Source organism: Sylvia atricapilla, chromosome 1 (assembly GCF_009819655.1).
Source record: "Sylvia atricapilla isolate bSylAtr1 chromosome 1, bSylAtr1.pri, whole genome shotgun sequence".
Lineage (NCBI taxonomy): Eukaryota > Metazoa > Chordata > Aves > Passeriformes > Sylviidae > Sylvia > Sylvia atricapilla.
Window position 1 is genome coordinate 82,552,515 of NC_089140.1, and position 23,493 is coordinate 82,576,007.

Here is a 23,493-nt window from a genome sequence, read left to right on the forward strand (position 1 = left end):
CCTCATTAGAAGTATGCTAGTCATGAACAAATGGCAATAATAAATGCTGGTATGACTCAAGATGTGCAAAAACTGTAAGCACATCTAACAGGTTGGAGGATTTACTGAAAAATAGGCTTTTAGGGCATGTGCATCTGAATTTTTTTTTTCTTATTAGCAACTGTCTTCTATATAAGTGTTCATAGCAAAATGACTTTGGTTGCTTCAGCTGCTTTTGTGCCACAGGAATAATCTACCTGAAGAGCACATTTTGTGAAAACTGGCATTGGAATCAACATATCTGCAGTCCAGTTGTCTTGATATTTTTGTTCCTTTTCTGCCTGACTGCTAAAATAGTATTTTTCATGTTTCACTGTAGTACATCATGCTTCTGTCTTTCATTGAGTATCCTGACAATTAAAACTACATTACCTTTCCCCATAATAGTAGTGATCAGAAGAACAGAAATAAGCACAGCAGGACCTCATCCTAATAGGCTGTTTCAACAGCCCAATTTCGTCAATCTCCTTAGACATCAATATTGACAGAACACCAGGACTTCTCCTTGAAGCTACTTAAAGCAACTTTGATTCATCTGTGTTTTTGTTCATTTGTTCTAGTTTTTGCAAGGTGGGCAGTTCAGAAGTTCAGCTGTTGGATCCCTGCAGTCTGTAATCAAGGCAGTGTGTAAAGAAGAATCTTCATTTTTCAGCAATGCAAACCTGTTCATAGACATGCCCAGAATCATGGGACTTTTGGAGGATAATATGGCAAAATATGGCATTCCTGAAGACTCAAGTAAGAAGAAATATCTATGACAAGTTGCAGTATGAATTCAGAGTTAAAAGTTTTTCCCCACTTAAATGGAAATGTTTTTATACCCACTGACATGTCAGTTGATGTTGTCATCTTGAGCACGAAGTGTTGATCAATTAAAGTTAAGTTGCTATGAGATAATTGAGCATGAGACAGAAAAGATTCTGGTTTTTTTTTCTATCTTTGAAAATAATAAATAAGAATATTCCTGTATTTGAAACATTTTTATTAACATCTTTAAAACACTTGGTGTTAAAAATGTATCTTTGAGAATTTATTGCTGTTGCCTTTGGTGAACAAAGTGGTATTATTTAGCAGTAAAATATGGAAACCTTCCAGATGGAATGGGTTTTTTAATGGTTGATATTCCTATTCTGTTCGTCAAGTGCTCAGAAAAATCCCTTAACTCTCATATAGTTTCACCTTTGCTCCCTTTCCTTAATACACATTTGACTTACTCTGATTAATTTTGATATTGTTAATAACGTTATTAGTGCCTCAGGTGGCCCTGTGCAAGGGAAGAATACAGTGATAGAGTGTCACTAAGGAGGCCTCTGTCATCTGTTGGTTTCAACAGGCAGAAATTGTTCCTGGCTTGGCTGGGACCCTTGGGAGGGAGCCAGAGCTCTGCTTTGCCCTTCTCACTTACATATTTGGGACGCAGTGGTAAGCAGGCAGCTCTGCCTTGCTTTCCTCTTGGAAGAATGAAGTCAGCTGCATGGCTGATTAGACAGATTGTTTGGAACTTAGTCTCTTTAAAAGCTGTTTAGGCCAGAAGCAGTGTTTCTTGATTATCTATTTTCAAGTTGTCACAACGCTGCTGTGCTGTGAGACTTTTTTTTACCATAGGACTCTGAAATATTTAAGGCATCAGTTAGTTCCAATGTTTCCATAAATGAATTAATACTGTTGCCCATATATTACAAATTTGTATATGGGGCAATGGAAAATGAAAATTAAAAAAATATTGAAGCCACAGAAACTTGATTCATACCACTTCACAGTGGTTAACTTGTATGTATTTTGTGCATATCAAACACTTCCTAATGCTTTTCTGAAGAATGCAGCAAACCCAGATTAGCATGTCTTCTGTGTCCTTAGTCTATTGACGTTTCTGTCTGGCCAACTTGTAGCCTCTTAATTCTTTGCTATTGTTAAGAAGAATTGTGTTTAGTAATGATTGTTTCATTCAAGAAACTAAAAATTTGGGCAAAGAACTGGCCTTTCTTAATGAAACTTTTCTGACACTTCTTTCTTTAACTTTTGTCAGTAGTATAAAAGATTTTCGCCTGGTTTTCCATTGTGTAAAAAGATTTGTCTTGAGGAGTTAATGAGTACATTATTTAATATTTTTTCAGAGCACTAGAAACAGCGTATTTTGAAAACACTTGTAATAAATAATAAATCCACCCAAACACCTGAGCTGCGCATAAAAATCTAAATATTTCTTAGAGGAGCTCATTGCCTTTACATGAGTACAAATACAGTGGGATATCTTGGAAACTATTCCTTAGAACGTAGTTCTGAAGGATATACATCCTAATGCATTAGTAGCCCCATGTGATGTAGGAATATGTGGATTTTTTTTTTTTTTAATTTTTTTTTTTTTAGGAATGGAGAAGGTGATTAGATTTTTCAAATCAAGAGGTTAAGTGTCATGACAATTTTTTTGCCTGTCTTTTTGGTAGTTTCTTGTAAGATTACACAAAAAGAAAAGTCTGTATTTGTGAAGAATTTTGTATATTCCTACTTCTTTTTATATAGGAATCCAAAGCAGAGCAATGGAGAATGTGAAAGGAAATTTTGTTTTTTCTTTTGAGGGGACTCTTCCCTCTGAATTCGCTTTTGTGGGCAGAGGTTTTGCATATGTCCTTCTGCTCTAAAACGCAGTAGTATAACACTTAGGATAATGGGATTCACAGGCTGCTTTTCAGCAGCCTGTGAGCAACTCCTTAGATTCTGATTTTCTTTTCCCTATTCAGTGTTCAGAGTTCTGCATACTCAACACTATCATAGACTGTGTTTAAACAATTTCTGTAGGAACCTGTATGATTTCTTAGTGGCAGTTGGATGGTGTTGTTAACAAAACACTGGTAACAGTTTTTGGCATGGTGCTATGGTAGACTCTAAAGTAAGACTCAAGATTTTATTTGGATAAAATCTTCAATCTCACCTCTGTTGTCTGTCTTAAATGTGAGTCTATCTTTGTTTTTGCAGCTCCTTTTTGCTTGAAGCTTTATCAGGAGATTTTGCAGGCTCCTAATGGGGCTTTGCTATGGACTTTCCTGAAACCTTTATTACATGGGAAGATACTGTACAATTCAAACATCAGCATGATTGACCTGGTGATGGAGAAGGTGAGCATCAAAAAATGCCACGATTTCTGTGTATTGATTTTGTCTTTGTCATTTGTTTTAAAGGTTCACTTCTTTCAGGATAGGAAGAAGCAACTGGATAATTGCCTTTCAGAAAAACAGATCCAACCTACTCCCTGAGGTCTCACCTGTTTCTCACTTTAAACTTAATGCTTCTCTTAACTTTTATCCTGCTTGTTATAGTGGTTCAAACTCGGGGAGAAAAGCAGAATTTTGCTCAGTCCTTTAAGCCCTGTTTAGAAAGATTAAAAAGAACACGTTAGCAGGAGTGTCATGTGAATCATGCTGAATTGAGGTGTAGGGTGCACATATCCTAGGGAAGTTTTGCCTTCAACATTTTCTTATCATGGGAACTGTGAAGGGTCAGCATAGAGACTTGTGGGAAGGGTTGTCCCCAGGGAAGGAAAGCCTGTTCTTAGGGAGTCACTGAGCTTAATTAAAAAAAAAAAAAAAAAAAAAATGAAATCTATAGTTCATCCTTACTGATTATTTGTAACACTAGTAGTTGAGTGACCAGTCATACCTAAGGTGCTCTATGTGTGGATGCTGATAATGGTATTCAAGGGTTTTACTATCTCTACAGCTCTGCTATGGTTGGGGTTCTATCTTGAGTTTGATTATTGACAGTGACACGTTTCTTCATGCCTAGCTTAGAGGTACATCTGTAAGAGAAGAGTTTATGACTGTTTTTAGATTTCTCTGCAAATTTTGCATTGATCTTCTAAATATGAATTTTACTCTGCAATATTAGTTGTTGCAAGAATGGAAATTTGGAAAAAATAATTGCTGCTTGTAAGTGGTACACAAAATGACCATAACTACTTAAAATGTGATGGCAACTATATTCCCTCTTAATTGAAAATTTTGTGGTATTATGATCTGTGTTCTAAAAAAATACTAAAAAACTAAACAAACCCCCCCACTGTAGATAGAAGATACTATGTAGCTTTGTAGTTTCTTTTCTGAATTGGAAAAAATAATTGAGTGATTTAATATTTTGCACTTAAATAATCTGGTGAACAACAATTATCACTCTGGAGTACAGCAAAATTAATTAAAAAATTTTAGTAAAAAAAGCTGTTCTTGATGTTTCTAGATGGAAATTCTATAAAGAATGAGTTTTAAGAAATTATAAACATTACATATGTTTTTGAACTTATTTTCTATATTACAATGACATTTAAAATATAACACTTAAAACATTTCCACATTATTTTGCCAATTAATATGGTAAACCTCTGTTCTTAGAAACATCTATAGGAAAGATGAATCTCTTCACATGCAATATATTCCCCCACAGACCTTTTAGTGAAATCTGAGCTGAGTAATACAGTTCAGAAAGAAGTTGTCTTGTGGGTTGTTTTTTTTGGGCTTGTTGGTTGATTGGATGTTTTTTGGGGGGTGGGGTTTAATGCTCTGGAACAATACAAAGATTCTGGTAGGAATTGTTATTCTGCTTTTATATTCTCAGGCTCACAAAAGTTCCATCAGCTTATTCAGAAATCTCTGTAAATGCGCTCTTGCCCCTCTTCCCAGTCCTGTAAATCTAACAAGCAATTATGAATGGGCATCTGTTCATATGCAAATATGAAAGCAGTGGGAATTTTTCTTGTTTTTATTACGGAAATATCTCAGCTAGCGCTTGAACGCGAACAAAGTTTAAATGCAAACTACTGTCTCCAGTGTCTCAAATGTCACTACTAAACCTCATCCCTGTCGCCCTTACAAGCCTGATCTCTTACTGAAATTGGAACAGTTCTAGTTTCCTTTAGACTGCGTGGCCATGTCATCTATTTACTAGAAGAAAAATGTAGCAGATTACAGCTTTGAAGAATACTGATGTTTGTATACTCTGGCATATTCTCTAAGTTTTTCCACATGGGCTATTAAATTTGAGAGTGTGTAATTGACCATTCTTTGATAAATTGTGAGTTTCAGAGAAGACAGCAATTGTACTGTATGGAGTGATACTGGTGACAGTCACAGAAACAGTCTGAGATGATGACTGAGGGTAAAACTGGCATCCAGGAGTTCAAAGGCCATATCTGATGTCTTAGAGCTTTGAACTAAGATTTTTTTTTTTTTTTTTTTTTTTTTTTTTTTTTTTTTTTTTTTGCCACTGATGAACTGATCTTATGAAAATATTCCTTATTTCAGAAGGTTTTCATAGTTGATCCTCAGTGATCACTTTTGAAGAATTTTATCCGTCTTCCAAAAAAATTTGGGTCAGGTTTGCCAGGACTTTGCTGCTATAATTTGTCCACTTGCATTTTGGGTTATATGAATTCCTAGTATTTATTGTGCGTGTGGTGAGTTCTGCATCAACCACTTCTTCCTCATATGCTTGTTCTTCCACTTCAGACTGTGGTACCTTCTATTAAAATATTCTATGTTTTTATATCTCAGCTGTAATTATTTCTATTCTTTATTTCCTACTACTCTTTATCGTAATTTATTAGTAGTATAAAAAATTAAAATTTACTTAAATTTCAGAATTATTAGTCTGCAATCCTCTGGTTCCCCTAGCATCTTTATAAATAGCTTTGCATTTGTTATTTTCCACTTCCCTCATAACAAGGGAATTTTAATCAGGAGGTTACACTACAGTGAGTAGTTCAGCTATTTAATCCTTGAGTACTTTTGAAATTCTTGGCTGAACATAATCTTTTCCTGGAAACTACTTACTGTTCATTTTGTTAAGTTGTATGGTTTTTTTACTGCTGCTTTGATTACAGACAGATTCTCCAAAGTGTTCTGCATGAGGAGGGCTTTTGACACAGGAACTTCCCAAATGCCTACAGTCATGAATGAAAAAGCAATATCTTTTTTTTCCTAGTGGTTTCTGCTTTGTAATGTGTGCATATATATATATATATATATATATGCTCTTCCTCAAATCTTTTTTGATAGGCAGTAGGTATTTGTTCAGTTTCTTCTGCGCTGCCTTAGACACTGTATCTTTGACACACAAATTACCACTTTGCTGCTTTTAATTTCTTTCAGATAAGTGCCTACATTATAGAAAGTTCACCTTTTCCAAAAATCCATGATGCTGCAATATATATGTGTGTGCGTATATAAATTTTTTGGGGGGGGGGCAGGGGGTAAGGAGGTGAATACGAGCACATTATAGTTACTGTAACTTTAAAAACAATTTCAGCACAAAAATTATTCCTTTGTGCTGCTCAGAATCAAGTTAAGAAGCACTAAGCTCTACTGAGCATCTTACAAGCCGTTTGTTATAATAGTTTCTAGTGGTGTCTGAAAGTTTGATCTCCTCATGCTCTGGTGTCACCTGTGGTTGCTGTGTCCTGGGGTGAAAGCCACCTCCTAGAGTGCCTGTTTGCCACCCTTGCAGCCTTCCTAGTCTCCTTCATCTTGTCACCATCGTGCCTGGTTCTGGGGGTTTCAATCCATGAGGTTCTGTGTTATTTCTGATCAGAAGACCTTATTTAGTCTACTTGACAGCAGATTTAGTTTAACATTTCGGATCACTTTCTCTTTAATCCCAATGAATGATCATTCTTTAAAGTGGAGTAAGTGGGATTCTCATAGAATTTAAATGCATAATGATTTTCAGGGAAACAAAATACCATGCAAGGTCACTTTAGCGCTTTGTGTGTTACAAAGAGGAAGAAAGAGCTGGAACTTGTTTACTCATGTTACGCTAAGAGTGGGATTTTGAAAAAGGCACTTAAAATAACATGGCAGAAATTGTGTACTTTCAGCTGGAATTATTGCAAATAATGTGGTCCCAAATTGGAGTTTACAACTCACTGCAGACACTCTTTGCTAGAAAATGTCACAATTTTTATCATAACAGCTATGCTGGATTGTTCTTAAATGCACTTCTGTGACTGATAACACCAATTTAAACAAAAAGATACTGCAATATTTTCTAGTCTTGAGTATACTTGTGATCTGTTTAAAACAGGCTGGAAAAAAAATTGGTGGTTGTTTACTAAGAAAGAAATTGTAGCTTGTGTTTGACTGGGACAGAAAATATTTTTCTTTACTCAAGTCTTTCCCTGTGAGAGTATTTTGAAACAGATTGATTGATCAGTTATATTTATTGTCCAAAGTGTGCTTCCAAATTTCAGTTTTTTTACATACTCAAACTAGTTTGAATAAAAACCCACAACTGAGAGGATTTCTTTTGAATATATCCTAACTGTATTTCTTTTTTGTCTTTCTCAAGCATACCCATGATACTCTCTATGAAAGACACACTATAAATAAAGAAATCTTTGTGATACTTCAGGTGGGAAACATACAAAGCACAGGAAAATTTTAATTTGCTTGGTATCAAAAAAATACTGTCCATTTCTTAGCTAAAAGAAAAGAAAACATGAATATTTTTACTGCTGACTAACAAAATGGAATGGAAAGGAGTTGCAGATAATCTAAAGCATGCCAGTGTGTTTTGTGTGGGTTGTTTTTGTGGTTTTTTTTCCTTAAGATTTACTATGCGCACATTTCACTTAATTTGTTTCCTTGTATTTTTTTTTCCCCCAGGCTAATTTCACTTTCAGTTTTGTGGAAAACTTAAAGACTTATTCTGAGACATGGCTTAGGATGTCTGAGGTTTTCAAAACCAGTGGAAATGTTCTCAGAGTCTCAAGACTGCAGGTTGGTGAACCATTGGATATCTTTCTATTTTCCAACTTTTTGCTATTTGATCTAGACAGTATTTCTATACATGCAAAACCACCCCTTTATCTGACCTCAAATTTAAAAAGAGCTAAAAAAGAGGCAGATTAGCTTTAGGTTATGAACCTACAGACTGATACTGAGAATCTTCTGACGTGAAAATACTTAAAAGCATTGTTGCTTCAGTGTTGCTCCAGTATCACTGAACAACAGGGAAAATAAAGTTGTGTTGGCTTGTTTGTTCATTGCTTATGTTTGCCAGCAAAATGTGAAACTAATGAAAAGAACTGATAAGGAAAATATTAATTATAAAAGAAAAAGGCATTCTTGTTACTGAGGTTTTACTATTCTACATATTTGTTGCTTCCCCTGTCACCTCTCCTAAATATGTTTTCCCCAACCCCCTGAGATTTATTTGAAATGTATGGCATTAACCTGTTAAGAGGGAAAGACCAAAGGCATGGAGAAGCTAAATGACTTCTGCAGTGTGATGCAGGAAATGTTGGCAATGGAATTGAACATTAATATATATGTATGTTTTGTATTTTCTTAGAGAAGATAAACCTGAGATAACATCTATCACTTTTCATTTCAGGAAGCACTGCAAAACAATTTTGTAAAGCATTTCATAGAAAGTAATTTGGATATCAACATGGAAAAACTCCTTAAAAAAATGCAAGCATATGGTAGGTAGATGAAAGTACATGTAATGGTTAGCCCTGTTATACTTCAGCTTAGAACTACTTTTAGCTGAAATTGAATATTTTACCTACTCGGTGGTAATAGTAATTATAGTATATAATTCACTATAGATAATAGTAAAAAAAAGTAATAAGAGACTTTACCCTCTTGAGTTTGTCTCAAACATGATTGCTTTTTCTTTTCAGTGACTAAATAATATGAATTTAAAATATTGAAATAATATTGGTAACAAGTCAGGAGTGGAAAAGTGTCATGGAAGAGTCTCTAATATTACATTCATACTTAAAATGAGTGAAGGGAGTTATAAACCTAGTGGCCACAGTTCCATTAGGCAGAAGTATGTTTTTGTAGCAAATTTTGAAGGAAATAAATAGAAAATGAGATTGGATACAGTGTATTGGATCAAAAACTGTGTTTTTTCTCTATTTATTCAGAATCAGTTGCCTGAAGTGTCCTTGAGCCTCAGAAAAGCCTGAGAGGGTTAGAGCCAGGGAGCTGCACTGTCAATAGGAAACAACCTGGGTCAGTCCCAGACCTGGGATAACCCAGTGGGGCCATGGGGATGATCTTGTGGCAGAACATCATTCCATGGGGAGCAGTGTGGGCTCAGGTCCACAACCAAGTGTGGATTGTGGTCCACAACCAGGGAGCTGAAGCCTGGAGCAGGCCCTTTCTGGATTGGTAGTGAGACCTGGCAGTCAGAGAGCCTCTAGGGTTAGAAAGATGGCCCAAGGTGAATGGTTCTTAATGAAGGAGAAGGGGAATTATTATTTTTGACTAATTTGTGATATTCAAGGATTTAAGTAGAAGAAGAGAATGGGTTATGGTGTAAATTTAAGCGACTTAGAGCTTTTATAAGAATTTGATAATTGAAAAAAAATCAGAGTGTCCAGCTGTCAGTAAGGTAGGTGCATGATCATTAAAATGCTTGCCAGTATGTGCCAAAAGGAAAACTCTGTACTGAAGCAGATTCCAGTGTCATCTAAGAAAAGTTCATGATTTTCAGAATCAGAAAGAGAGAAAGGTGGGATAAAATGCAGTAACAGACAGTGTGACATCATGGACAAAGGGAGCAGGGTACTTCCTAGAGGAGATGGTAGAAAGGACAGATCTGTGTGGGTTCAGGTCAGTGACTGTTAGGATAATTATGAGCCAAATAGAAATCTGTTCCAGTCACTTTCTGGAGGACAATGATGACCTCTCAGATACCCCCACAGAGGGACTTTGTGACCATCATTGTTTTGAAAATATTGACTTTACAGAAATGTAGGTTATTAAGTCTGCTTTACAGTCAAAGGATTAAGACTACAGCTAAAATAAATAAATGTGCCTGAAATACAGCTTTTATTGGTTTTCAGTATCTGCCTCTAGACAGGAGATGTACAAAATCCATGGAGGCTCCTGAGAGCTTGTAAATGAGATGTGTTCTCAGTCTTAACTTGTACTACTGCCCTGAGCTGGTGCAGTCACAGTTGGTGTGAGCTGGTGTTGCTTTTCTTTAGCAGACAGGTTGTGATATTTGCCTTGGTTTGAAGGCTTTCTTTGAAGATTAGGACTGCCTGTGCACACTTCCAGTAAGAAAAATGGCAAGTGGCATCTGGAATTCAAACTGGAAAGCATCTGGTCTCTGTGTCCTCCTTGGGCAAGGGGCTCAAATTTGAATCTACTTTCCCTTCAGATGACTTTCTTAACCAGTGAACTGCTGTCTAGTCTGGGTTGGGCACAGCTCACCCCTCGAGGTGAAGATGGATCATAATAAAGCTAAAACCTGACCCCACAGAATCACAATATTGGAAAGATTGGATGGAGGGAAGAAACAAGTCTCTTAAACTTCAGAGCATGCTGGAAACGTAGCTATCTCAATCAATTAGTTGAATAGTAGCTGGATTCTGTGTGTGGACCTAACACTGAGAAGAACATGACAGGTTATGGAAAAACAATATTCCATTAAATAGATACCATGATCTCTGGAGTTATCAGATCCATCTTTACCGATGCAGACAACATCAAAGAAATCTGTACCTTTGTTTCTCAAGCTATTGTTTTTAAACAGAACTAAAGGATGTTTGATAATATGTAATAGATAGTTAATAGTTTGAATGATCAAGACAAAATATGACTTAAGTAGAGTGGGTTACGAAACTAGAATTTCCTTAATTTAAGGGAATACAGTTGATAAAATTAACATCAGTATAAAACCTGAAAATCAATAGGGGCTATAGATCACAAGAGCATTTATGTCTTTGTGAATCTGATCTCTCCAAAGCACCAGAGCACTCCTCTGCATTTATTACACTTTGTATAGATTCACTTGGTTGTTTTACTTTTTGAAAAATGATGTGCACTCTTTTTCTTTTATCTTGGCTTGTGTACTTTTTGTTTGTTTTATTACAACATAATCATGTGTAACTGAATTGTAAACTTCCGTTCTTATGTTTGGTTTTTTTTAAAAAAATTATTAATCTTATTATTTAATTAATTAATTTGATTAATTTAATTAATTGATTAAGCTGCTTAGTCCTGTAATTACTTTCCTTGCATCCAATTAAAGCCATGGATAGATCTGTGTTGCTGATTTTACTGCTCACAATCTTTTTTTTTTCCATCCAAAGCTCCAGCTTTTAAAAATCTCCCGACCTCTGTGATTATGTCTTCTAACTAAAGCAAATATTCTCTTCTTGTATCACATCTACACTCTCATACAGATGGCTTTTAATTATCCTCAAATGCAATGTGCTTTTGTTTGTATCCTTTTTTATTTCTCTACAATGATATAAAAAATGTTAACAGACTTAGTGAAGGTGTTTTCTGTGCTACTCCTGCTGTAAATTTTCCTAGACAGAGTGGATAGATGTAGGACTCTTCTGGTGTCTCTATAAAATCATCGTGCTGCAAGGGTAACAATTTCTAAAACTTTTACGCAGGAATTAGAACTGTCAAAATGTGAGAGTTACTCAGGTGGAGCAAGGTAAATATTTAGGCGGAGGGCTGAAAAGCCTTTGGTTTTCTTTTTAATCCTTTTATTTTCTAAGCTGGCTGTGTGTGGGCAAGGCAGTTGTTTTCTTCTATGCTTGCTTTGCAGCCCAGCAACTTGTGATAATTTTCTACCGATCTTGTATAAACCCTGTCCCACTAGAACTTGTGAGCTCCTTGCTGGGCACAGTCCTTACAAACCTTCAGGAGGCACTGGGAGGCATTTGTGCTGCAAGCTCCTCTTTCAAATTCTTGCTTGCTGAGTGTCTCTCTTGTTGTTCTTCTGTGATTTCTCCCATACGTGAATTTCACTATCAAGGACTCTCCCTTACAGAGGGCTACATGTTACTCTGTGTGTAACAGCCAGGGTGGTAAAGAAACAAGACCAAAAGAAGCAGCTTTCCTTTGTGTTACCCCTCTGCTGCCCTCATTGTAATGAAATAGTTTTGTGTGTATTTAGAAGGCAGGAAACAAATAGCTGTAATGCCATCACTGAAAACTGTGCCACCACCCAAATCTTCTGATAATTAGAAGCTTTCTTCTAATTTCTGACCTAAATGTATTTATTCCTGATTTATTCCAATTTATTTTTCCAGCAACTTTTTATTTTTACTTAAATAGCACTTCTACCCAGTGAATTTACATAAACCATTTGTATTTCCTCCCTGTTACTTAATGATAGGCTAAACAAGCTGAGTGGAAAATGAGGGCTGTCTTGATTTTTAACAAAATATGAAGATAATAGTGAACACAAATTTACCAAGTTTTTCATTCAAAATTGCTATGTTTATAAATGGGAAAAAACAAGTTCACCAGCTCTATAGATCTTGATTTTAAAATGTTCATGTAGATTGCTTTTTTTTTTTTTTTGTATATGTGTTATTTCTATGATGGTGTACAGAAGTTAAGGCACATTAAGACAATTTTTTTCCCAGTAGTATACCACACTCCAAGCCAACAGCAATATAGAAGTTATTTCTTATGCTAAAATATGCAACTATTTAACTCATGATAGAAGCTTTTCTTAGCTAATTGTTGATTTCGAATTAAGGTCTTGTGTAAGTATATCTCACTCAGTGATAGAATGCTTTCTGTAGGAGGGGAAATTTAGGATGATATAGTTCGACCCCTCTGCCATGGGACCACCTTCAGTAGACCAGGTTGCCCAAAGCCCCATCCAGCCTGGCCTTGAACACTTCCAGGCTTGGGGCATTCACAGCTTCCCTGGGCAGCCTCTTCCAGTCTAAACCTATTTTCTTACAGTTCACATTGAGTCTTGTCCTATCGGTATATGCCCTTGTATCATCTGTCCTTAGTTTTTCTGTAGCTCCCTTTCAGGCCACAATAATGGCTGGAAGGTGCTGTAAGGTCTGTCTGGAGCCTTGTCTTCTCCAGATTGAACAACCCCAACCCTCTCAGCCTATTTTCATACAGAATAATGTATATATAATTGCGTACATATATATTAAGAAATAAATGAAAAACCTGCTATTCAGGCTTAATGTTAGGAATATTCTCCTCTCTCTAATGCTGTAAAAAAAGGAGCAGCGTGGGTGTTTCCTTTGTTGTCCTCCTCAAGGGTAGCCATAAATAAGACCTTTATTATCTCTATTAGTTATGTTTTCTCTCAACCTATGGATTCACCCTGCCATTGTTTGCCTATCTTTTGAATTCTAGACTGTCAGTTCCTCTGTTTTTTCTGCTTATGCACTTTACCCTTTCTCACTGTTAATCATGCCTCTTCTTCAGACTGCTTCATCCATTTTCCCCTTATCTGCCTTCCTATCGTAATATTTTCTGTGCTGATGCTGAGTAATGTCTATGATCCAAGATTTGGCTGTCACCCCTGTTATAATAGGAGGTCATCACCTGTCCTTTTTAAAGCCTGTATCTTCAAGTGAGTGTTGAAAAATTTAAGATGGAAAATTGTATTGGATGTTTTATAGCATTGTTTATTACCTGGGAAATTCAGATCTTTTTATTAAATCTAGATGGGTTAAGTTTGTTTCTAGATCATGCTATCCTTCTCATTCTCCTCTCAAGCATAAGGATATGGCTTTATTCCTCCATTCTTTACCAATTGGTGAAGATCTGAATTCCTCCAAAGGTTGAGTTTTTTAGAAATCAGGTTTTGATTAAGACACATGTTCATCCTGGATCCATAGATAAAGTAAAAATTAAGAGCTTATTAGGCTTTTTTTCAGATGCTTTTATATGTAGGACTCCTGTCAAAATGCTTGTGCACTCTATTATATGGTTCTTGAAATACACACAGTATCAAGGAGAAAAAAACAACTGGGTGGTATGTTTCTAAATGAGAGATTAATATCTATTATGATGTCTGAAGTACAGTAATTCCCTTGTATTTGCAAAAGTAATTATGGGAACATAAGAAAAGGTTAGAAGTCTTACACCTTCAAGAGTATGGGATCTTTCTAGAACTTTGCTAGAATTTGTTATGTTTTTGTTCCTCTGAACCTGAAGAAAAGAGTAGTTGAGGGCTTGTAAAAGCCGCTGAGATATGAACTGCACTTCCACAAGTTCACACTAAAATTTCTGTTTTTTATACAACTACTATTTTTTTTTTTAATTACAAAAATGACTTACTCTTATAGGATGTATAAGTGACAGCACACCTTTCTGTTCTGACCACTAAAACTAAACAAGTCCAATTTGTTTCCTCATCTTAGAAACTATGACGAACAAGATGCTTAACAGCTCAGCAAGTAAACAGATTGACCTGTTGACACAGCTTGTTGTAAATATTTCCTCCTGTGTGTTACTGGACCGCTTCCAGCCTTTTGACTCTGTAGAGAAATTGGAGGAGAAGGCTCATGAACTCATGGAGGAAAATAATCTTTTGGCTAGTAAGTACCTTATGTAGAATATATTTTTACAGAAAATTTCAGACTTTGTAGTTGTTGTCTGTGTTTATTGATAAGGTAGTTTAAGGTTACACAGTTTCAAAGTGTGCATTAAATCACATATAATACAGTCAACATAAAGCACATTTGAATGCTCTGATGTAAGCTGAAAAGACTAATTATATTGTTTTAACTGTGGAATGGCCAAATGAATCCTTGGAGACTCTTATTTCTATCAAAATATTTAAAAGGATGATCATAAATATTTAAAAAAGAAAAAGGTAAAAAAGCCTTTTGGAAGATTTTTCTGGAATACTGAGGAAACTTAACAAGATTACAAGATCTAGTTTGCATATTTTCAAAATTTTTTTGTATTTTTGACTTTTCAAAAAGGAGGAAAGAAAGGAGTTTGTTAAAATTTACTCTTAAGACAACGTCAGAGAAATTAGCTTTTTTTTTTTTCAGAGTATATAAGCTCTTAAGGATTTTTTTTTCTTCCTTGGGATTACACTTTTTCTCCTTTTCCTGCATTATATAGTTATTGCTTCGAATCAATTTTACAAAGATTTTAAAAGGCAAGAATATTTTTCCTTAACATACACACTGGTCTTGCAGAAAATGCTGTACATTGTTTACATATGCTGTACATAGTGTTTTCAAAAGAGACTCCCTCTGAATTCTATAAAAAGTGTTCCACAACATTTTCCCACTGTTGTTTAGGGTATTTTTGTTCTCCTTATTTCTGTAAGTGGACAACAGAAGACATGAAAAAGCACTTGTAAAGAAGGAAACTGTTCAGTCTGGAATCCCATACTAGTTTTGTGATCAGCACAGTACCGTGGAAATTGCCACCCTCTGTCAATATAAGACAAACAGGCCATAGCTTGAGACAAGGAAAATTCCTCAGGAGTAGTTTGGAGAAGGCAAACTGTCTCTTTAAGGGAGGAAATGGATAGATAAGTCTTGAGCCTCTGAAAACTGAATTATCAAGTTCTGGTTCTGTTATTCTTCCACTTACCTAGGGAAGGGTCATATGCTAATGTCAGCCAAGACATTTTGTTCTGAGTATTTTTCAGTATTCTAGCCTTTTCATCTCTTCACACTGTTAGAGAGAGAGAAGATGGCTTTTTAAGAAACCTAATGTGTCCAACACGTCAATGTTACATGTTTCAATGCAGGCATATTCCTTTCCATAGGAAGATGGTAAGCTGGAATAGAATGTTTCTCTCTCTCTTTTTTTTTTTTTTTTTTTTTTTTTTTTTTTTTTTTTTTTAGCATTTATCCAAAAGTTCTAAAAAGTCTGGGTTGCACAAAAAAAGAACACAAGCATTTCATGTATTTTGCTTCATCTTTATAGCTACGTATTAAACTTGCATCTGTTTGGTTGGGGTTTTTTTTTTTCCCTTTATACAAGACTAGAGAAAAAAACCATGCAAATTCTGCTATGCTAAACTGGAAGTTCTGCAATTGGCTTGAAGATTAATTTCAGAGTAAGTTTTAGTGGTTTGGTACTGTTTACTTTGTCATCTGCTTATGGAAGCTGTTACCTTTCATTGCACAAATTTTACGGCTGCTGCTTTTACTGTGGAACTGATATCAGCCCCCAAAAAGGGCTAAATGTGGATGCAAAGAGAGAACTGCAGTTCAAAAAAAGACAAATCGCCTCAGATAAAAATGATTTTTATGAACCCATTTATCATGTGAATAATCTTTTACATTTCATATTCATGTCTGTGAAAAATGCGTCTCTGAAACCTGCCATTTTTGGGCTTGGGATCAAGAAAGTTTAGAGGCCTGCTCTGACAGATTAATGCATCCTATATCATTTGGTAATTAGCCATGAGTTAGCTATGGAAACAGCATAAATGACATAAGCTTCCTTTCTTCTTGTGTCAGGTATCATCTTCAATGCACCAGAGGACAAGAAGCAAGATTCTAGCAATCTCCTTCCAAGACACATTTCATATACAATTAGAACCAGTGTTCTATACAGCATGAGAACAGATTTGATTAAAAACCCAACATGGAAATCCCATCCCCACAAGTTGCCAGCTGATGGGTTTAAATACAACCATGTCTTTATTCCTCTTCAAGACATGATTGAAAGGGCAATTATTTCAGCACAGACTGGGACAGACACCTCAGAGACAGCAGTTCAGGTGCAAGCCATTCCTTACCCTTGTCATACCAGTGATCTGTAAGTAAAATCTCAGCTTTTTAATTTGTTGTATTATACTTGTTAGATTAGTTCTAGAGAACTTGGGATCCTACTTGGTTACGACTTTTCAGTGGATGAATGTGTATCTCTGCACAGGCTTAACCAAGTACATCCAATAAGAGTATTACAGCATAGCAAATATTGTCCAACAGCTGTGTTTGACATAACATATTATACAACATTTGTCTGGCAAACGACCCCTGGCAAAGGGCTTGCAGCCATAATATGCAGCAGTCTGCTGGACAGAGGGTGTGTCAACATAGTGTGCCATTACCTTAGATTACTCTAAGAGATCTGTTTTAAATCCTTAGCTGTCCTACACAAACTATAAATTGATCTCTTGAAGGGTGAAGTTGATGAAGCAAAAGTGTAGGATTGTTCTCTGTAAAACCATCAAAACATCCCGATTGGATTTTAGAATTAGTCAAGGGTAATAAATTTGTTGAAGTGGAGTGAAAATTCACTGGGTCATGTTATTCCTTGCTGTCCAAATATATTACTTTGCCATGGACACTAATCTGAATTTTGTTTGACTTTGAATGAAGCCCTAAAGAGTAATTGTATCAGTTATGTGGTTTAAAATACTATAATACAGAATAATAATAATAATAATATCGTACCAGTACGTACATTTATCTAGTTAAATAGAAAATAAATAATTCTAACCTGAACAGAAATAAATCTTATTGTTCATATTAAATCTTATTATGTGCATATTTTGAGAACATTTCCAGTATTAACCTATTAATATTCTGCTAGAAAATAGTTAGCCATTGCGTGTTGTTGCAGGTTGACAACTTTCCATATTTGTCCTTCCATAGATTCTTGAACAACATAGGGTTTTTTTTCCCACTTATGATGATGTTAACATGGATGGTGTCAGTTGCTGGTATGGTTCGCAAGTTGGTTTATGAAAGAGAAATTCATCTTGAAGAGGTAAGAGGCAGATTAACCTCTAAAAAGAAAGTTTATTTGTTTCAGTGCACTGAAATGCAAAAATTGTGAGGCACTTTTAAGTACTCATAATCCAGATGGTTTTGTTTTCACTTATTTTATCTGGGCAGTAGGTTCTAGTTCTTGCTGCCAACTCAGATTCACAAGATTGTTTGAGCATCAGTATGCAAATATGGTCCATGCGACAAAAAGCAACAAGCAAAAGTTGGAGCTGGAAAGTCTTATTTGGGAAGACCTTGTGATTTGAATTATTTTTGTTTTGGATTATTTTTCATATTTTTCTCTGTGCAGTCTGTAATGATAAAACTACCTAAAATAAGTCAAGAATTTGTTATGTATTCTGTAATTATAAAAAAAAGAGAGATTGCATACCAAAGAAAAAGGAGACAATGGATTGCTTCTATCAACAGCTAGTCTTCACAGGTGCTAAGAATTTGGAAGGACAGGGTCCTTGTTATACATTTTCTATAGGGATAAATACACTTTTTAAACAGAATTCATGTTTGAATAAGATTTTTAATTTGGTGAATTATTGTGGAATATAATATAATTATCATATAATTTCTCTAATCTTTCTGCTGTAAGATAAAGTTTTTTAATTCTCCAAAATATTAAATCAATATTAATTTTGCTGATCTTATGCGAGGTCAGAGGTTTTATTAGATTGTATCCCAAAGCTTTTTTTTTTTTTTTTTTTTTTTTTTTTTTTTTTTTTAGAAAAAGAGGTATTTCATACCTGGTGCTAAATAAATATTTGCCTGTTAAGACATAAAGATTACACACTGTATGTCTCTTTCAGAAGAACAACAGGCTGGGGAAAAAAATTGTATATACATTGCTGTGGATGTTCTCAGTACTTTTTAGAGTATAAAAAGGCAAACTCCTCACTGGAAGAACCAGTAAAGAACTGACATCAGTTCTTGAAACCCTATGCAAAAGTGAGTTTTGCTGAGCATGGTGAATCCTTGTACTCATGCCTGATGATCTCAGAAACTGCCCTGCTCTATAATCCGTCCTGTCTGATCCAGGAGAGAACACAGGACAAGGCCATAGAAACAAGGAATTTAAGGGGAAGATGACATCCTTTGAGAAGCTGGTAGTGTCTTGATGACAATGTGTTCTGTTTAAAGAGAGAGAAACAAAAAGTGTGTTTCCTAACTTTAACTCTCTTCGCTGTGTTGTCTTGCAGTATATGAAGACAATGGGTGTGTATCCAGCCATTCATTTCTTTGCTTGGTTTTTGGAGAATGTCATTGTGCTCACAGTAAGCAGCTGTGCTCTGGCCATCATTTTAAAAGCAAGTGGTATCTTCGCTTATAGCAATGGCTTCCTTATCTTCCTTTTTCTCCTGGAATTTGGAGTTACAGTTATCATGTTAAGCTATTTTTTGGGAGCATTTTTCAGCAGTGCCGATACAGCAGCTCTGTGTGCTAGCCTTGTCTATATGATCAGCTTTTTGCCCTACATAGTTTTGTTGGTCTTGCAGAACCAGCTGAGTTTCACCAACCAGATAATAATGGTAAATATTTTTTCTTCTTTTCTAATTTTTCTCCTTCTAATATGCTGTGAATTTCTATATGTTCAAAACTTCAGACCATAATGTATTTTTTTCCTGTATTTTTGTTTGCTTTTGTGATCATTGGAAATAAATCACACTAACAAATCTCCAACTGAAAAAATACTTAGAAGGTAGAAAGGAATGAAAAATAAATTGTCAGGGCAAATATGATGCAGAAAATGTGAGGAAATTACATTCCTCATACTCATGAATTCTCTTAATGTCTTGACCACAAAATATTTGTAACATGTCATCAGCTGTTCTTGAAAATACACTAATGCCACTTGTCAAAGTCATTATTTGTTTGGAAAGAAACCCTAGTGATTGATTCTCTGTTAATACAATTGGAGAATAGATCAGAAATCTGTCCAACCATAAAATCTGATGTATATGTTCTTTTGATGTAGGTTCTTTCAGGTCCTTTCCTGTTCTATGTATTCCAGAGGCTCTTTTATTTCTTTGTATTGTCCTAACATACTGTATCCACGAGTGTGGCATCAAATATCGTAGAAATAAAACTGTATTTCATGCATTATGCCTTCCCAATTTCAAAATAACTCACTCAATTAGGCTGGTGGAATAATTCATGCAGTATTAAAAAGTGCTCATTTTTTCTGAGTCAGTTGGTCAGATAAAATACACTTTCCAGTATTAATAACTAGGTCAGTGGAGCTCTGTTAGGTGGAGCAAATACTACTAAGGTTTATGGGGGAGTATGGTTAAAACATAAAATTAAATAGCAACCATTAGCCTATGTGGAGGGAAAAAAGTCTATTCAGTTTGTGCTTGATTTTAGTATCACAGTGTATTTTATTTCATGGAACTTGTTAACAACATGTTTTTATTTGATGTTCACATACTCTTTCTCCTCTGATGTTGTAGTGTCTTCTTTCTACAACCGCTTTTGGGCAAGGAATATTTTTCATTACATATTTTGAGGGCCAAGAAATAGGTAAGCTCTTTGGTTAGGAGAAAAGCTTTGTAATTATCATTTCAAAAACTACAGTTGGAAATGTTTTTCAGTTTGTTCTGAAAAAATCTCTAATGAGTTAATAAGCTGGCTCAAGTTCAGCTATTTAAAGGGATGTAATCCTTGCTTTTTAATATTGTGACAAGGCCAATATTGATGACAGTGGATTTTCAAGCTATCGAAAAAGTATCGTAATCGTACAGCAGTTGCTAAGAGTGGAAAAGACAATTGCAGAAAATAATACTTAAATTTCCCATCAGACACTTCATCAAAATGACTCATCTTTACTGAAGGAAGGGCAAAACATGTTTTGGTAAAAACTACTTTCCTTGATGATTGTGAAAAAAGAATTGTAGAAGCGATATCATGATCAATTGTACTGCAAACAAAGTAGCATTTTCAGTGGAAAAAAGCAGTATTTTTAAGAAACTTAAAATTTTATTAATTTTTTTTCTTTTTAGTGGTATTGTTCTTTTCTATAGCACTAGTGTTTACACATTCTTTTTTCCTTTCATGTCTTTTGCAATGTGATAACTTTATGAAAAAATTACTCAGTGAGTTCATTTCAGTTTACCTCTGAATGCAGTCAATGTACACAGTGCTTCTTAGCTAGAATTCACAGATTTAAATCTTTACATTTAGCAGTATAGAAATTATATTAAACTTGCGTAATCCTTTTCTTTATATTTGGCAGAGTGGCTTAAGCCTGACTCACTGGTCAGTGCCCCACTTTGTCAGTGTTGTAGTTCTTTTTCGTTTGCCAAATTCAGGGCCAGCTAAAACTTCATAAACAGCCCTTTCTACAATAGCTTCTCTACATTTTCCCAGCAGCAGTGTCACCTGCTGTTCTAAACACAGGCTTGTAGAGGAATAGAAATTTTTTCTGTTCATTAAGATTACTGTTATTAACTATAATTTGTCTTTTGCCAGTGCCTAAATACCCAGAAGTTTGTGGTGTTGATGTGTTTTGTGATCTTTAATGCTGTGCTGATTTAGCTTTGACCTTTAAAAAATCATTGTTATTACTACCAGGAATTCAGTGGGATAATGTGCACCAGTCAATGGCACAAGGAGGATACATGACCTTTGGATGGATGTGCTGGATGATGTTCTTTGACTCCATTTTATATTTTGTGAGTGGCTGGTATTTCAGCAATATTATTCCTGGTAAGACAATGTGCTTGTTCTTATTTCTTTTTTTTGAAGACGTTACTAAATATTATTTATCCATTAATCTCTTCACAATCTAAACAGTTCAGCCACCATAGGAAAAACTTATTGTGGCATTGTCTTGCTTGGTTTTATGCAAATAAAATAAAAATATTTATTTTTCTGAATTATGGTTCTGTTGCGCAAAACTGTCTGATTTTAGGGGCTGGGAAACAACGTCTAAATACATAGAATAGTGCTAACACATGGACTAGAATTTGCAGCCAGGCAAGAAATATCTTTTGTTTTCTGATGGGTAGGCCAGATATTTGATAGAATTAGGAATTTATTGTATCTTCACAGTAAGAGAACTTAGTCTACTAGCAAAACTTCCTGGAAAATGGAGTCTCCTGTCAGTACCTGGGCTGAAACCCATGAACAACAGCATGTTTTTCAGATAATGAATCTTCAGGCAGCACAGTAACTGTATCTTACTCCCAATCAGTCTACAGTCCAGTGCATAGAGAAAACAAATTGATTTTCAAGTATATTTTCAGAAAGTAGTGGTGTGTTTTTTAAAATTTTTTCATGAAATGAATTTTATAGGTCTTATTGAGTTGGTTGATGTATTTTCAATCATAGCCTTATGCCTCACTGTGTGTTTTACCTTTCCCTTGATGATTTACCTTCCCTCTGATTTACATATGCCACTTTTTCTTCTGGCTACTTTGTTGTTGGGTTTTTTTTTAAATTTAAAATTAATTTTGCCTTAATTAATAAGGGTGGATGGAATATGCAACTGAATTTTAAAGACTTTGTCTTAAATTGGCACTTGCCCTTCAGTGTCAACATTATGACACTCCAAGCAGGGAGAGGGTGTATTTTGTGATGGGTAAGTAATGCCTGAAAAGATCAGGCAATGCCAAAGATCAGTTTGTATATAGGAGTGTGGTTTTGCCCTTTTTGTTTATCTGCCACAATAAGTGTTTCTTATGGTGGCTGACCTATTTGCATTTTGCAGATATTAGTGGAAGAACTGGTGTGATGCACTATTTTTATAACTAAAAGTAGGCTCTTTCTCTTGGCAGGCTATTTGGTGTGTTTACTTTCCTATGGGTTACAAGACTAGGTTAAGTCTCTGATTCTTTTACACTTTGAAGCTGATTTGGAGACAGGGTAAATCATCACTGAGGCTTGATTATTTTATGGAAGGACCTGTTTTTACGACCAATTGAATTTTTTCACACTTTAAAATTTTTCACACAATTAAAATCTTTAAGCAGAGATAACTATTTGGGCTAATTAAATGGCTTAACCAGCTCATTGTAAGCAATAATAGGACTTTTTAGTTTACAAACAGAGGCAAAATGACTATAAATTTTTCAACATTTTATATCATAATTCTAATATAGGAAAATTTGGACTAAAGAACCGATGGTACTTTCCCTTTACTGTTTCCTACTGGAAGAACCTGTGTGGTACAGAGAGAAGCAAGAAACATTATCTGAATTCTAATATGTTTTTCTTCAATGAAAACTTCCAAGAAAAAGGTTTGTAGTAATAGAATTTGAACAATGGCTTTTTTTTCCTGAATAATGTGCTAGTCATAGACAATCTGCTTTTATCATTGCTTGGTCCTGTATTATAGCTCTTGTTTAGATCTTGCTCTTTTCTCTCTCTCATCATATAGTATATACTATGAATGTTATATAGTAACTGTTACATTTTGCTATCCCCTTTAATGATTGATTCATTGTGTAAAAATTATTGTACAGAAATGTTTAAGAAAAATCTTTAAAAGATGTAAAATAAGTATCTCTTGGTTTCATCGTGTCCCATTAGATTGCTTCTTTGTTTTGTTTGTGTCTTTTGGAGTTCACTGGTGCCTTTCATACTCTTATTGAATCTGAAATGTGTTGAGTTAGATTAACTTTTTTTTTAAAATTTGCTTCTTGTTTCAGTAGAAAAATAAACTTTTTTTCATTTCTTTCCCTTCTGTTTCTGATTTCACTCTTCTCTAATCACTGTTCTTTCTGTCTCTGCTTCTTAGTCTTTTGTCTAGAAAGCTGTTATTGTAACTAATTTTTATCAGCCTCCAGATAATTTTCTACTTTTCTGTGTGTGTTCACTTGCTTACAATTAATACAGATTTTTTTACTTTTTTCTCCCTCACAGTCCTTTTAAGGATGTTCCCACACTTAGTGTAGGTTTTGGAAATGAAGGAGTAAGTCACCTGTATTCCATGTTGGGCCTTAGAACAACATGATGGGTTATTGTGCTTTTTT

The 23,493-nt window shown here is 35.1% G+C and overlaps 1 protein-coding gene across 1 annotated transcript in view; it reads left to right on the forward strand.

The window, feature by feature from the left end:
- The window catches only part of ABCA13 (ATP binding cassette subfamily A member 13), a 173,374-nt gene that overhangs the window by 46,232 nt on the left and 103,649 nt on the right, over positions 1-23,493 (forward strand). Inside the window, exons 19-29 of the mRNA XM_066326804.1 lie at positions 600-777; positions 3,013-3,152; positions 7,686-7,799; positions 8,416-8,506; positions 14,186-14,362; positions 16,256-16,556; positions 17,399-17,513; positions 18,721-19,050; positions 19,972-20,041; positions 21,092-21,226; positions 22,621-22,758. Coding sequence (XP_066182901.1) covers positions 600-777; positions 3,013-3,152; positions 7,686-7,799; positions 8,416-8,506; positions 14,186-14,362; positions 16,256-16,556; positions 17,399-17,513; positions 18,721-19,050; positions 19,972-20,041; positions 21,092-21,226; positions 22,621-22,758 — 1,789 coding nt within the window. The remainder of the gene's footprint in view (positions 1-599; positions 778-3,012; positions 3,153-7,685; positions 7,800-8,415; positions 8,507-14,185; positions 14,363-16,255; positions 16,557-17,398; positions 17,514-18,720; positions 19,051-19,971; positions 20,042-21,091; positions 21,227-22,620; positions 22,759-23,493) is intronic.